Source organism: Octopus sinensis, linkage group LG12 (genome assembly GCF_006345805.1).
Source record: "Octopus sinensis linkage group LG12, ASM634580v1, whole genome shotgun sequence".
In the NCBI taxonomy this organism is placed as follows: Eukaryota; Metazoa; Mollusca; class Cephalopoda; order Octopoda; family Octopodidae; genus Octopus; species Octopus sinensis.
In genome coordinates this window covers 50,606,250-50,620,343 of record NC_043008.1, presented here as the reverse complement: position 1 = coordinate 50,620,343, position 14,094 = coordinate 50,606,250, and the positions used below count along the sequence as shown (strand labels likewise).

General features: G+C 41.2%; 1 protein-coding gene across 7 annotated transcripts in view; it reads left to right on the top strand.

Annotated features, from left to right (window-relative positions):
* LOC115218088 (solute carrier family 35 member E2A) overlaps positions 1 to 14,094 on the top strand; it is a 64,974-nt gene that overhangs the window by 17,190 nt on the left and 33,690 nt on the right. For 3 of the 7 annotated variants that reach the window (XM_029787869.2, XM_036507968.1, XM_036507969.1), the window contains exon 2: positions 11,998 to 12,076. The exons of the other annotated variants lie outside the window; for them this stretch is intronic. In XM_029787869.2, coding sequence (XP_029643729.1) covers positions 12,040 to 12,076 — 37 coding nt within the window. In that variant the 5' untranslated portion in view covers positions 11,998 to 12,039. The remainder of the gene's footprint in view (positions 1 to 11,997; positions 12,077 to 14,094) is intronic. 7 annotated transcript variants of the gene reach the window in all.

Below are 14,094 nucleotides of genomic sequence, written 5' to 3'. Positions count from 1 at the left end.
GTCTACGTAATAGCCTCCCTTATTGGTTCGACACGTGTTAATGAATAACAGAAATCTTGAAAAAATGCAACTTGCTGACTAAGCATGTTCGCTCGCTTTAAATAGAACTGCAAGTCGCCAAATTTATACAAGTTCCTCCCCTGTCGCTACCAAATTTTCTGGCAATTATTAAAAATATAGGAATTAAATAAATAGTTTATTTCTGTCCATCTCCAGCGCTTTTGGTGTTCAGTTTTACGAACTAATCCAGTTTTGCAAATATCTTCTTGCTTGTTCTCAAGTTGTGTCCGACTTTTGATATTATCTGGGTTTTGTGTTTTTAAATCTTGTTTCAGTTATTGGACTGTGGCCATGCTGGGGCACTTTACTTGGAAGGTTTAGTCGAACAAATCGATCCAGAATTTGAATTTTTTTTTTTTAAGGTTCAGGTTCTTTTTGTAGAACCACTAAGTCACGGAGACGTAAACAAACCAACCCTGGTTGTCAAGCGATGGTGGTGGGGACACACACACAGAATAGGTTTCTTTCAGTTTCTGTCTACCAAATCTACTCACAAAACTTTGGTCATACTGGAGCTATTGTAGAAGACTCTTACCCAAGGTGCTGAGCAGTGGGACTGAACCCAAGACCACATGGTTGAGAAGCAAGTTTCTTAACCTCACAGCCACGCCTACATCCATTCTTCAAATTCTTCACAAATGTCTGGTGCAAATCCATTGTCTATCGACCCATCATGAGCCATCATTTTTCTTCCATGCCCCTCCCCCTGAACATAATATTCTTTCCCAACCACATAGTTCCAGGTTCAGTTCCACTGCATAGCACTTCGGGCAAATGTCTTCTAGCATAGCCCTGGGCTGACCAATGCCTTTATGAGACGATTTGATAAACAGAAACTGTGAGAAGCCTATCAAGTGTGTGTGTTTGTGTATATCTGCGTGTCTATTCGTTTGTCACCGCTTGACAACCGGTGCTGGTTTGTTCACGTCCATGTAACTTAGCAGTTCAACAAAAGAGACTGAGGGACTAGGTATCATACTTCAAAAACCAAAATAAGTTCTGGGTCGATTTTTTTTTATTAAATAAACCCTTCAAGATAGTGTTCCAGTATGGCCACAGCCCAGTAACAGAAACAAGAGCCAAAAAGGAGCCACTTACCTTCTTAATGTTTCCAAAGACTTCTTTTAATCTTTGACAATCAGTCACCCCTGGTTGCAAATATTTTGATCTATTTCTTGTTGTTGTTCTTTCTCTCGGTGTTATTCTCAATGATCTTTTTGAGCACCTTATTTTGAATCTTTAACTTGTTTTAGTCATTTGACTGTGGCCATGCTGGGGCACTTCTTGAAGGGTTTTTGTTGAACAAATTGCCTTCCCCATCCCCCCAGGGCTTATTTTTATAAGCCTAGTACTTATCCTATCGATTTCTTTGTGAACAAGAATGAGAGAAAAAAACTAACAACCAAAATGGATAGATGAATGTTGAGGTGGTTTGGCCACATGGAGAGGATGGATGAGGAGTGGATGGTAAGGAGGGTGATGAAGACAAGTGGTAGGCAGCAGAACCAGAGGCAGACCTCGGTTTGTGTGGGTGGCTGGAATGAGGAAAGCTTTGGTGGTCTGAGGTGTTGGAGTGAGAGAGGCAGGAGAGTTTATAAATGATAGGAAAGCTTGGAGAGTGTTTGTGGACGGATGGGTGAATTTGATATTGCTCAAAGGGGTACGGAACCAGTATATGCTGTCGGGCCCTGCTGCTGACATTGGGGGTTGCATTCTATGTATTGACCCGAACATAGGACGGAGCTTGCTTCTTTGAGCAGGGAAATGAATGGAATGTCTGGTGTGTGCCTTGTTGTGGTTAACCCCTCCTAAAAAAAATGGGGAATAAGCCTGGATATAAAAAAAAAATTTTTTTGCTGAACCGTATGTTATGGGGGATTTAAACACACCAACACCAGTTGTCAAGCAGTTGGTGAGAGACAAACACACACAGTGGGCTCCTTTCAGTTTCCTTCTACCAGATCCACTCACTAGGCTCTGGTTGGCCTAAGGCTATGGCAGAAAACACTTGCCCAAGGTGCCACACAGTGGGACTGATCCCAGAACCATGTGGTTATTATTTTGTCAGTTTCACTTCAGATCGTGACCCCCTCCTTATCATAGCTTCTTTTCATATATATTTATAAATGTATGTATGTGTATACATGTATATATGTGGAGGTGTGTGGCCTAGTGGTTAGGCTGGTGCATTCACAACTGTGAGATCATAGGTTTGATTCCTAGACCAGGCAGTGCTTTGCGACCTTGATCAAAACACTTAATTTCATGTTGCTTTAGTTCCCCCATTCAATCAGCCCACATGGTGGTGTCATTTGAAGGTTAAAATGACGCCAAGTGCATTGTGGCTAGCAATGTGTAACAAAATCTAATAGTCTGGCTGGTCACTTCACACACACACACACACATCCTGATTTATAACCCGACCTACCATCAGTATGGTCACCATTCTTCCCTCCCCTCCCCGCCTTGTTTATCTCTTCTTCTGCTCACACCTAACTGGACTAGACTAAAGCATGGCTTTGTTTCTACATCCACAATATGATACTTTATCTGTCTCTGCGTTATTGTGTGATATGTGAAGTTTGGTGAGTTTCTCACCAAACATCACAAGGTATCACTTCTGCATCCATCCTATTTGCCAGATTTAGCACTTGCAAACTTCCATTTCTTTCCCAAGATGAAAATGCAGCTTAGAGGTCCCTGTTTTAAAACCATTGTCAAGATCCCGAATGAATTAGAAGGTCCTCAGTCGCTTGCGGAAACTGACTTCAAGACTAGATTCCAAAAGTGGCAAAAACCCTAGAACTGTTGTATTACTGCACAAGGTGACTGTTTCAAAGATGATGTTAAAATCTTAGGTAAATAAGTTAGTTTTTTATTAAACTTAACTGGTCCTGGATCTTTTTGATACCACCTCATGTATGTATGTATATCATCATCATCATCGTTTAACGTCTGCTTTCCATGCTGGCATGGGTTGGGCGATTTGACTGAGGACTGGTGAGTCAGAGGCTGCACCAGGCTCAATCTGATCTGGCAAAGTTTCTACAGCTGGATGCCCTTCCTAACACCAACCACTCTGAGTGTTTAGTGGATGCTTTTTACGTGCCACTGGCACAAGGGCCAGTCTGGAAGTTCTGGCAACAACCACACTCAAAAGGTGTTTTTTACGTGCTACCTGCACGAGAGCCAGTCCGGTGGCACTGTTTGAATGTCGTTTTTCATGTGCCACCAGCAAATGTGCGGGTAAATATATGTATATTATGATGATGAATGTAAGTCATCAGAAAACCTACACACAAAGTATGGCTAATTCTACAACATATAATATATATATATATATTTTCAAAATGGATCTACATGTGGATCATTGGTTTTTGGTGTCTTTTCTCCCTCTGTCTTCCTTTTCTCTTGGACTTTCCTCCATCTCCTGTTTCTGAAGAAGAGCTTTGCTTGAAACATAAAACTACCTTTCTTTCCTTCCCTGAGCGCTTGCTAATACTTTACATGTACCACATCCTCACTTTGTTGTTTTTTGGGGGACTAACTATATATATATGTGTGTGGAATGTGTCCTGTCCTTATTTCATTTGGGTGCTTGGTTTACCAAGACACGCATCACTAATAGTGTGACTGAATGAATATAAGTTGTCATTGTTCCCCAGTGTCTTGTTATTTAATGCAGTTCTTTTGGTGGTTTACTTTTCATAGCTTCATGCTTCACTTAACACACTACTTGACACTGAACTGGGTGGCCTGATGAATCACTCCATTACCACTGTGGCACAAAAGGTAGTCTCTTGAAGATGGATGTACTCAGCTCTGTTAAAAATACAAACTCTGATTGGCATCAGGATCTTCAGACATTGGTAATTTGGTTTAATTTTGCCTCTTCAGATGTCCCTGGTTATTTGGAGCGGGCTAGGAACTATTGTTCTGAAGTGTCTGCCACTGAATAGGTGAAATTAACCTGAAACACTTGAGCCCAATGGTCCTGACACCATTCACAGCTGGTTCTGTTTTTAACACACCAAGTCTCTACTGAGACATTACTCAGAGACAAAATCCCACAACTTGCGCTGTTTTATCATGTTACTTTAATCCGGTGTTTCTCAACCTTTTTACCCTTGTGTAACCCTTAAAATATATTACATGTCTCAAAGAATCCCTGCTCAAAAAAAGTTACATACCATTATCGTCCTCATATTTTTTCATCATAGTTCACGTGGTAAATATATATATATAGGGTGTCCCTAAATTACAGACATCACTAAATATATTCCCAATGGTTGTTATATTTTTTTTTATATTATAATAGGTTAGAAAGTATGATGTCTATATTACAATAACCAACAACATTTTGTGCATGTACAGTAATATTACGATCATGAAATTAGCACATTGGCTTGTCTCACTCTTTCTCGTGGAACCCTAGGCTTCTGGGGAACCTCGGCTGCTATTTCAGGTGCATATATTTATACTCATATCATATTGTTTTGAAGACCAAGCAAAGTTGTATGACTTGTTGCACTTTATGTACTAATGCGTTGATTCTAATACATTTTAAAAGGATTACGTTCTTTTACTTGTTTCAGTCATTTGATTGTGGCCATGCTGGAGCATTGCCTTTAGTCAAACTAATCAACCCCTGTAAGCCTTGTACTTATTCTATTGGTCTCTTTTGCCGAACAGCTAAGTTATGGGCATGTAAACACACTGGCATTTGTTGTCAAGCAATGGTGCAGGTGACAAACACTGACACACACATAAATATATACATATATATGTGACTGGCTTCTTTCGCTTCCACTTACCAAATCTATTCACAAGGCTTTCGTTGGCCAGAGGCTATAGCAGAGGACACTTGCCCAACGTGCCACGCAGTGGGACTGAACTTGGAACAATGTGGTTGGGAAGCAATCTTCTTATATCTTTATTGCTCACAAGGTGCTAAACAAAGACAGACAAGGAGATTAAGTCAATTACATCGACCCAGTGGGTAACTGGTACTTAATTTATCGACCCCAAAAGGATGAAAGGCAAAGTCAACCTTGGTGGAATTTGAACTTGGAACGTAACAGCAGAAGAAATACCACTAAGCGTTTCGCCCGACGTGCTAACATTTCTGCCAACTCACCGCCTTAAGCAATCTTGTTACCACGTAGCCACTCCTGTGCCTGTATATAAATTGACTTTCTTAATGAATAGTGCTTTTAATTGATAATAGAATGTTTGTTAGAGCATTTCAATGTCATTAGGTTTAGTTTGTTGGTGATTGAATAACTTTTGTTAATGGGATCTAACACCCAGCTGACCCCGTTAAACTGGGTAGCATCTTAAATCTACCATCTGTTAGTTAAATTGCAAGAGGCCTGCACAACCATCAGAAGACATCAAGTCTGGTGCTCCAACAGTTCCAGCCATCTGCCATCCTCTATCCTGGACTAGTAATATCAACTGTAGAAGGATGAAAGGCAAAGCCTGACATAGATTTCAACTGAAGAATGCAGGCATTTTGTGTTACGCTCTGCTTCGTCTCCCACTTCAGAATTCCAACAATAGATTAACAATAGTCTCAAACAAACACACACACCTTCCTTGACAATAGGAAACTTGTGATTATGAGAAATATGAGCAAATCATTGTTGTGGTGAGGGTGGAGACGGAATTTGATTCGAACCTATGAATATTATCAAAACCTGTTTTAAGGCGGCAAGCTGGTAGAATCGTTAGCATGCCATTAGGTTCTGAGTTCAAATTCCGCCGAGGTCAACTCTGCCTTTCATCCTTTCAGGGTCGATGTAATCGACTTAATCCCCTCCCCTGTGCTGCCCTTGTGCCTCCCCTGTGCTGCCCTTGTGGAAAAAGTTTGAGGTCATTATTAAAACCTGTTCCCTTTGAGATTCTTTAGGTTTTTGTCTTTTCTTTCATCATCATCATCATCGTTTAGCGTCCGCTTTCCATGCTAGCATGGGTTGGACGGTTCAACTGGGGTCTGGGAAGCCAGAAGACTGCGCCAGGCCCAATCTGATCTGGCAGTGTTTCTACGGCTGGATGCCCTTCCTAACGCCGACCACTCCGTGAGTGTAGCGGGTGCTTTTTACGTGCCACCCACACAGGTGCCAGATGAGGCTGGCAACGGCCACGATCGGATGGTGCTTTTTACATGCCACCAGCACGGAGGCCAGTTGGGGCGGCGCTGGCATCGGCCACGTTCGGATGGTTCTCTTACGTGCCACCGGCACTGGTATCGCAGCTACAATTTCCATTGATGTTGATCGATTTCGATTTTGATTTTGATTTTCACTTGCCTCAACAGGTCTTCACAAGTAGGGTTTGTGTCACAAGAAGGAAAGAGATAAACTTTTTCTTTTGTTTGTTTCTTTTTGAACATTTTTTCCCCCCCGCATAGCTTCGTTTAATATTCGCCTATGTTAGTTGGTCTCTTTGCCTGCTTTTGATGTGAAGTCATCGCTGCATTAACTGAATGGTTCGGCCAAATAAAACTAAATATTTGCTCCTGGTTAATGAGGGAGGGAATTAGCACAGGGTCAGTGTTGCATTGTTACCTAGCCACTCAACCATGCTGTTACACACACACACGGATGTGTATGCACATGGTACGAGTGTAAAGGTATGTGTGCGCACTTGGAAAATTGTTTTCAGGCCCTTATCTTTTATTTTTTTGCTTTTTTCAGTCATTACACTGTGGCCATGCTGGGGCACCGCTTTGAAGAATTTTTAGTTGAATTAATTGATCCCTGTGCTTATTTATGTTTTTTAAGCCTGGTACTTATTTGATCATTTCTTTTTGCCAAATTTACACTTACCATCATGGAAAAGGAAGTGCAGAGGTATGGCTGTATGGCTGGAAGTTTGCTTTCTAAGCACAGTGTTCCAGGTTCAGTAGTTCACCAGTTATTTATGGCCAAAGTTCTGTAGTCCACTACATGTTTATGCAACTGTCCTCATCCATACGCATTGCGCAACCATACCAGCATAGTCTTGCGTGTGACATCCGATGCCTCTTGTGCCCAATTTTTCTCTTAAGCCATACTCCATCATACATGCACACTGACATTACACATCCAGCAGAGATATATCTATGACGGGCTTCTTTCAGTTTCTGTCTACCAGATCCACTCACAAGGCTTTGGTCAGACTGAGGCGATAGTAGAAGACACTTGCCCGAGGTGCCATACAGTGGGACTGAACCTGGAACCATGTGCTTGGGAAGCAAACTTCTAACCACACATCCATGGCCATGGACTTCTTTTTTTATGATGGTAGGTGTATATTCATATGGTCATCTTTGCAAAGATGCATTGTGACTGCCTGAGGTACAGTCTCCAGTTCACTGCTTTGACTGCGCTCACTCTGTCAGCTGTGTTTGTTGTCATCTGGTGATTGTGTTCACCAGATGTTTACTGTCTCAGTTCACTATTCAGTATATGTTTACTTCTGTATTTCATTAGTTCACCAGTTGTTTACAGCCAAAGTACAGTAGTTCACTACATGTTTCTTGCTACATTTCTATTATTCATTACATGTTCACTACTACATTGGGAAGTTCATTACATGTTCACTGCTACATTGGGAAGTTCATTACATGTTCACTGCTACATTGGGAAGTTCATTACATGTTCACTGCTACATTGGGAAATTCACTACATGTTCACTGCTACATTAGGAAATTCACTACATGTTCACTGCTACTTTGGGAAGTTCACTACATGTTCACTGTTACTGCAGTGCATCTGCTACATGCTCTCCGTCACATTGGAGCATTGACTACATGTTTGTTACTACATTAAGACACCTGCTACATACTTGTTCCATCACCAACAAGTGTTCACTATGTTAGCTGCTACATGTGGCCTTCTGCTCCATGTTCACTGTCACACTGGGATATTTGCTGCTGGCTAAGAAGTTTGCTTCCAAGCACATGATTTCCAGGTTCAGTTCCACTCTGTGGCCCCCTTGGACAAGTGTCTTCTATTATAACCCTGAGCCAACCTAAGCCTTATGAGTTGATCTCGGAGATGGAAACTAAAAGAAGCCTGTCATGGGTGTGTGTGATTGTGTTTCTGTTTCCTTGTCTTGATGTTGCATGATTGTCATAAAATGAGTGTCACCATCATATTATCAGTGTCCTTTATTTCCAGTCTCCTGTGAAAATAAGAAATGGTTAAAGGTTGGCAACAGAAAGGGCATCCATTGAAAATCTTCAATGAATTCCATCTAACCCATGCTTGCATGGAAAACTGGATGTTAAATGATAATAACGAAGTTCCATATATCAGTTCTTCCTGACCTTTTTTTTTTGTTTTTTGCTTCATGGGACAGTTTCATGCAAGACAATTTTTCCATTGTCTGGGGTTGAAGTGTATGATACATAATTTAATCCTTACATCTTTGCCAGTGCTGCTGGACTGGCCCTCGTGCTGGTGGCACGTAAAAGCACCCACTACACTCTCGGAGTGGTTGGCGTTAGGAAGGGCATCTAGCTGTAGAAACTTTGTCAGATCAGATTGAGCCTGGTACGGCCTTCTGGCTCACCATTCCTCACTCAAACCGTCCAACCCATGCCAGCATGGAAAGCGGACGTTAAACGACAATGATGATGATGATGATCTTGTTGGCTCATTTCTCAAGTCTGAGAACTGATCTCTTCTCTTGGATGAATATTTGGACTATTAATGCCAACAGCACATGTAGCAAACAAGGCTAATCCTTGCATTGGCCACATGTGAATGTTGGAGCCGGTTCTGGTCATTGCTTTCTGGCCTCCCATTGTCTCTCCTCTCCTTTTTCATTCTTTCTCTTTCAAACAATATTATGTTTTTGTTTATATTTTGTCAGTGGCCAAGACACAGTTGGTTACTCATTTACTTGTTTCAGTCATTTGACTGTGGCCATGCTGGAGCACCACCTTTTAGTCGAGCAAATCGACCCCAGGACTTATTTTTTGTAAGCCTAGTACTAATTCTATCGGTCTCTTTTGCCGAACTGCTAAGTTGCGGCGATGTAAACACACCAGCATCGGTTGTCAAGCGATGTAAACACACCAGCATCGGTTGTCAAACATATACACACACACACACACACACACACATATATATATATATGCATATATACGATGGGCTTCTTTCAGTTCCCGTCTACCAAATCCACTCACAAGGCTTTGGTCGACCCGAGGGTATAGTAGAGGACACTTGCCCAAGGTGTCATGCAGTGGGACTGAACCCAGGACCATGTGGTTGGTAAACAAGCTACTTACCACACAGCCACTCCTACGCCTATACATATAACGCACATATAACACAAAAACACCCTGCAGACTGTGATAGTAAATAAAACAGAAATAACAGTTAAAAATTTATTCTTTCTATGCAGCCAGGTACCAAATGACCTGTGGTCTGGTGTGTGGGGACACCTGCCTTAGATGTCTCAAACAAACTGGATGAAAGTTGTTCCCTTGGATAAAAGAAAGCTGTTCCAATCAATCAAAACATTGTGATTGATAAAGAGTAAGCAAACATCTCGGGTGGGGGTGAAGCATGAATTTTCCCCAGCTTAAAAGTCGTTTAGGAAGAAGGTTGGTTTTGCTGATGCAGCACAAAGTGTTTTAATGCTTGTAAGCGAAAGAATTGTGCCAGTCACAGCTTCTTATATCCCGGCAACTTGATGCACGTCTTAGAAGATTAAGTTTCAAATGTTTTTTTTTTTTTGGTTTGACTTTTTGTCTATTCCAATACATTCATGTGTGTGTGTGTGTGTATGTGGTCACTTTTACGTCTATTTTGTGATGTTATGGGTTGGCCCCACTTTATCCGGCAGACCAACAGAGAATATAGTCTATCTTATTGGGTAGGTTAGGTCTTTTTGGCATGCATCTGCACACACAGACACATGCAAATGTGCATGTGTGCAGATGCATACAGCCAAGTGGCTAAGAAATGGGTTTTGCGAGCATGAGGTTTATGAATTATGTGCATAGCATATTGTTTACATTGTTCTAATTGAAGCGTCTTGTGTAACATGAAAACTGTAACTAGCAGGACTTTATTTCAAGTCCTAAGTGCAGGCGTGGTTAAGAATCTGGTTTCATTTGTGGTTTCAGGTTTTGTCTCATTGCACAGCACTTTCAGCTGGTGTCTTCTACTGTAGCCCTGGACCAACTAAATGCTTGTAAGTGAATAGAAATTGAAAGAAACCAGTCATACACGTGTGTATGTGTGTGTGTGACTGTTTGTATTCGAGTAGGTGTTGAAAAGTCCCTGGCTTTGGATAACAGTAAATGCAGGAGGATCTATTAATTATGATTCCATTCAACACATTTCTCTCTCTTATTGACACACTTATTGCAGTGGTCCTTCAGTTTTTCTAAGCCCTGTGAAAGAACTTGGAAGGTTGGGCCTCAAACCAGGGCTTTAGTGATACTCTTAAACCCAGGAATTTTTCAGCACCCCACTCACCCCTTCCTCTGTGTGTATGGTGCTTGTACCTTTGTCTCGACATCATATGATGGGTGTAAAGGAACATCATTGTCATACAAGCAAAGTTGTTCATTTCCTGTCTTCTGTGAAAACTCTGGTTGACCATTCGGAAATATTACCTTGCTTGGAAACAGGTGAGGGTTGGCAACAGGGAGAGCATCTGGCTGTACAAAATCTGCCTCATCAAATTCCATCTGACCCATGCAAACACGGGAAAGTGAACTATTGGTAGTTTTCGCTTTTATGCTCCATATCTTGTTTATTCCAGTATGAAGATCTTTATGCTTTGACAGAGGTCTTCACCTTATTCCAGTCAACATTTTGTTGGAATCGTTTTGAGGTGTCTATCATAGTAGACATATTTATATCTGGGCATTTTCCTTTTATTTTTATCCCCCCCTTTTTTTTTTTGCTTTCTTCTTTCCTTCCTTTTACGATTCCTTTTGATCGAAAACCAAAACCCCTTTTTTTTTTATCCCCAAAAAGGAAAGCTCTACTTTGTAATTTGTCCCGTCTGTGTGCAGCCCTGTGTGGCTAATAAAGAAACATATATCTGGGCACTTCCTTGACCATCTTGTCTGTCTGAATCGGCATGTCTTTGATTGATTCTACTCAGACTATTTTCTTGCTGTTCATGGACTCTGTTCACTATGTGTGTGTGTGTGTGTACCACTTTTTATTTATTCCCATTCATCTTAAAGTGTCCACATATTTTCCCACTGGACATGACTACCAAGTCAATTACGTCTCTGAATGATCTTGGACTTGGTAAGGACTTGGCAGCTGGAAATGATGCCAACGTGTTTCGTTGCACTGACTGCGCAGTCAGCACCTAGCATGGCTCAACAGCAAAGCAAACCAGGATTGAAAGCCAGCAGTGGCTCAAACCCAGGGCTAAAAGCCTTCAAACGGGTACACTCGCACTCACAAATACACATGCTCTCGTCTTTACACTTTTGTTCACTCTTGACTCATAAATTTGTACACATACACATGTTCGTGTATGCACACACACGTCCACAGCAATACCTACATACAGGAAATATATATATATATATATATATATATATCATCATCATCATCATCATCATTTAGCGTCCGTTTTCCATGCTAGCATGGGTTGGACGGTTCAACTGGATATATATATATATATATATATATATATATCTTCTATACCCAGATCTTTGTAAAAACAATTATCAATCTAATTTTCATTTCAGAAAATGTTTGTGTTTTATTTTTATATGTGTTTGTGTGTATACACGTATATGTATGTGTATATATATATGTGTGTGTATACACATATATATGTATGTGTATATATATATGTGTGTGTATGTGTGTATGCACATATATTTATGTCTATACACATGAATTAATTAAAACAAAAGCATTATATGTATTTGTATGTATGTTTATGTTTTATTGTTTCTTTTAGATGCTGTTTTTCTTTAATTTCTAATGTAATTTGAGCAACCAAATGAATATTTTAAGTCAGAGGCTAGGGAAGAATGAGGGCAAGTTTTGTTGTTGTTGTTCTTACTGTTGTTACTGCTGCTGCTGCTTTTTTGAGGGATTATCTTCCCTTGAACCCCACATCCCTGCTGCTACTACACTGATTTGCTTTATCTAATTTCAGTCATTGCGCTGCGACCATGCTGGGGCACCTCATTTAGTGGTTATCGACTCAGTTATATCACCACCCCTCTTGCCCTAGTACCTGGGGGGTGTATGGTATTTATTTTATTGGGATCTAATTGTTAAATGTCTAGGGTTAAGGTCTGCCATACGGTGGGGTACAGCTTAATTCGGTCTTATACGTAAGCACAAGCACAGGCTTAGACACAGATGCTTGTGTGTGTGTGTGTTTCTTGGGCTTCTGCACAGTTTCCATCTATCAAATTCCATTTACAAAAATATCTTTCAGCCCAAAACTACAGTAGAAGACAATAGACACACACACACACACACACACATATAAGGTGGTCCCCAGTGGGGTCAAAATTAGGACACTGTGGTTATGAAGTGAATTTCTCAATCATGCACCATATGACAGAATCATTATCATTGTTTTAATGTCCATCTTTCCATACTTGCATAGATCAGATGGAATTTGTTGGGACGGATTTTCTGTGGCTGGATGCCCTTCCTGTCACCAACCCTCTTCTGTTTCCAAGTAAGGTAATATTTCCCCCATGGCCAGACATGTGATTTATGGAAGACTGGTTTACAATCAATATCAGGACATGGATATGTTCACACACACACACACACACACAGCAAGCTTCTTTCAGTTCTTATCAACTAAATTTATTCACAAGGCTTTGGTCAGCCCAGGGCTATAGTAGAAGGGACTTGCCCAAGATGCCATGTAGGACTGAACCTGACACTATATGAAGACTATTCCGAAGGTAGTGAGCTGGCAGAAAAGTTAGCACACCGGGCGAAATGCTTAGCGGAATTTCGTCTGTCTTTACATTCTGAGTTCAAATTCCGCCAAGGTCAACTTTGCCTTTCATCCTTTCGGGGTCGATAAATTAAGTAACAGTTGTGTACTGGGGTTAATCTAATTGACTGGCCCCCTCCACAAAAATTTTGGGCCTTGTGCCTCGAGTAGAAAAGAATATATATACACATACATAATCACAAACAGTCATATACAAATGTATATACACACACATACACACACACACACACGCATGCATACATACAATATAACAAAGGAAAAAACAATTCCTTCAAATTCCTTTAAAAGGTCACATGACATATCTAAATCTCTAGAATTAGGAATATATTAATTTCTCTCTGCCTGTCTGTCCCTCTATCTCTTTGTCTGTCTGTCCCTTTTTCTCTCTGCCTGTCTGTCCCTCTATCTCTTTCCCTTTTTCTCTCTGCCTGTCTGTCCCTCTTTCTCTCTGCCTGTCTGTCCCTCTTTCTCTCTGCCTCTCTGTCCCTCTTTCTCTCTCTGACTTCAAATAAATACCAATGTTGGACTGAAGAATTTTCAACTTTGACTTACTTGACGGTGTGCGGATGGCCAAATGGTCAAGACATTAACTGCTGGGACTTGGGGAGCAAATGCTTTGTTTAGCATAGTGTCAGGTCAGCCTCAGGTTGGGTGGATGGGAACTCTGAATGAAGGCCTGTGAAATAGAATGTACATGTTCTTGGGTAGCAGATTAAATTCATTGCATGGTTTGATGCCACCTGCTCCTTGGGCCCCTCCTTTTTAGCTGAATTCATTTTGTCACAAGCATGCAAACCAGGTCTCTGGTGTGAGGAGAACTTGATTTTGATATTCACTGCTTCCTACTGCAACCCCACATTATCAGAGGGTACTGCTTCCGATTGTGAAAACCCACAACCCCTATGGCAACCCATGACCCCACAGCAAATCACGGCCCCCAACCTCAACCAATGACACATAATGTGACCTATAGCAACCCACAACCCCACGACAATCCTTGAGCTTAAGACCACCCCATCAGTATCAAAGACCCTGCAAATAGTCACAGCCACTACGCTTCCTCCTGTC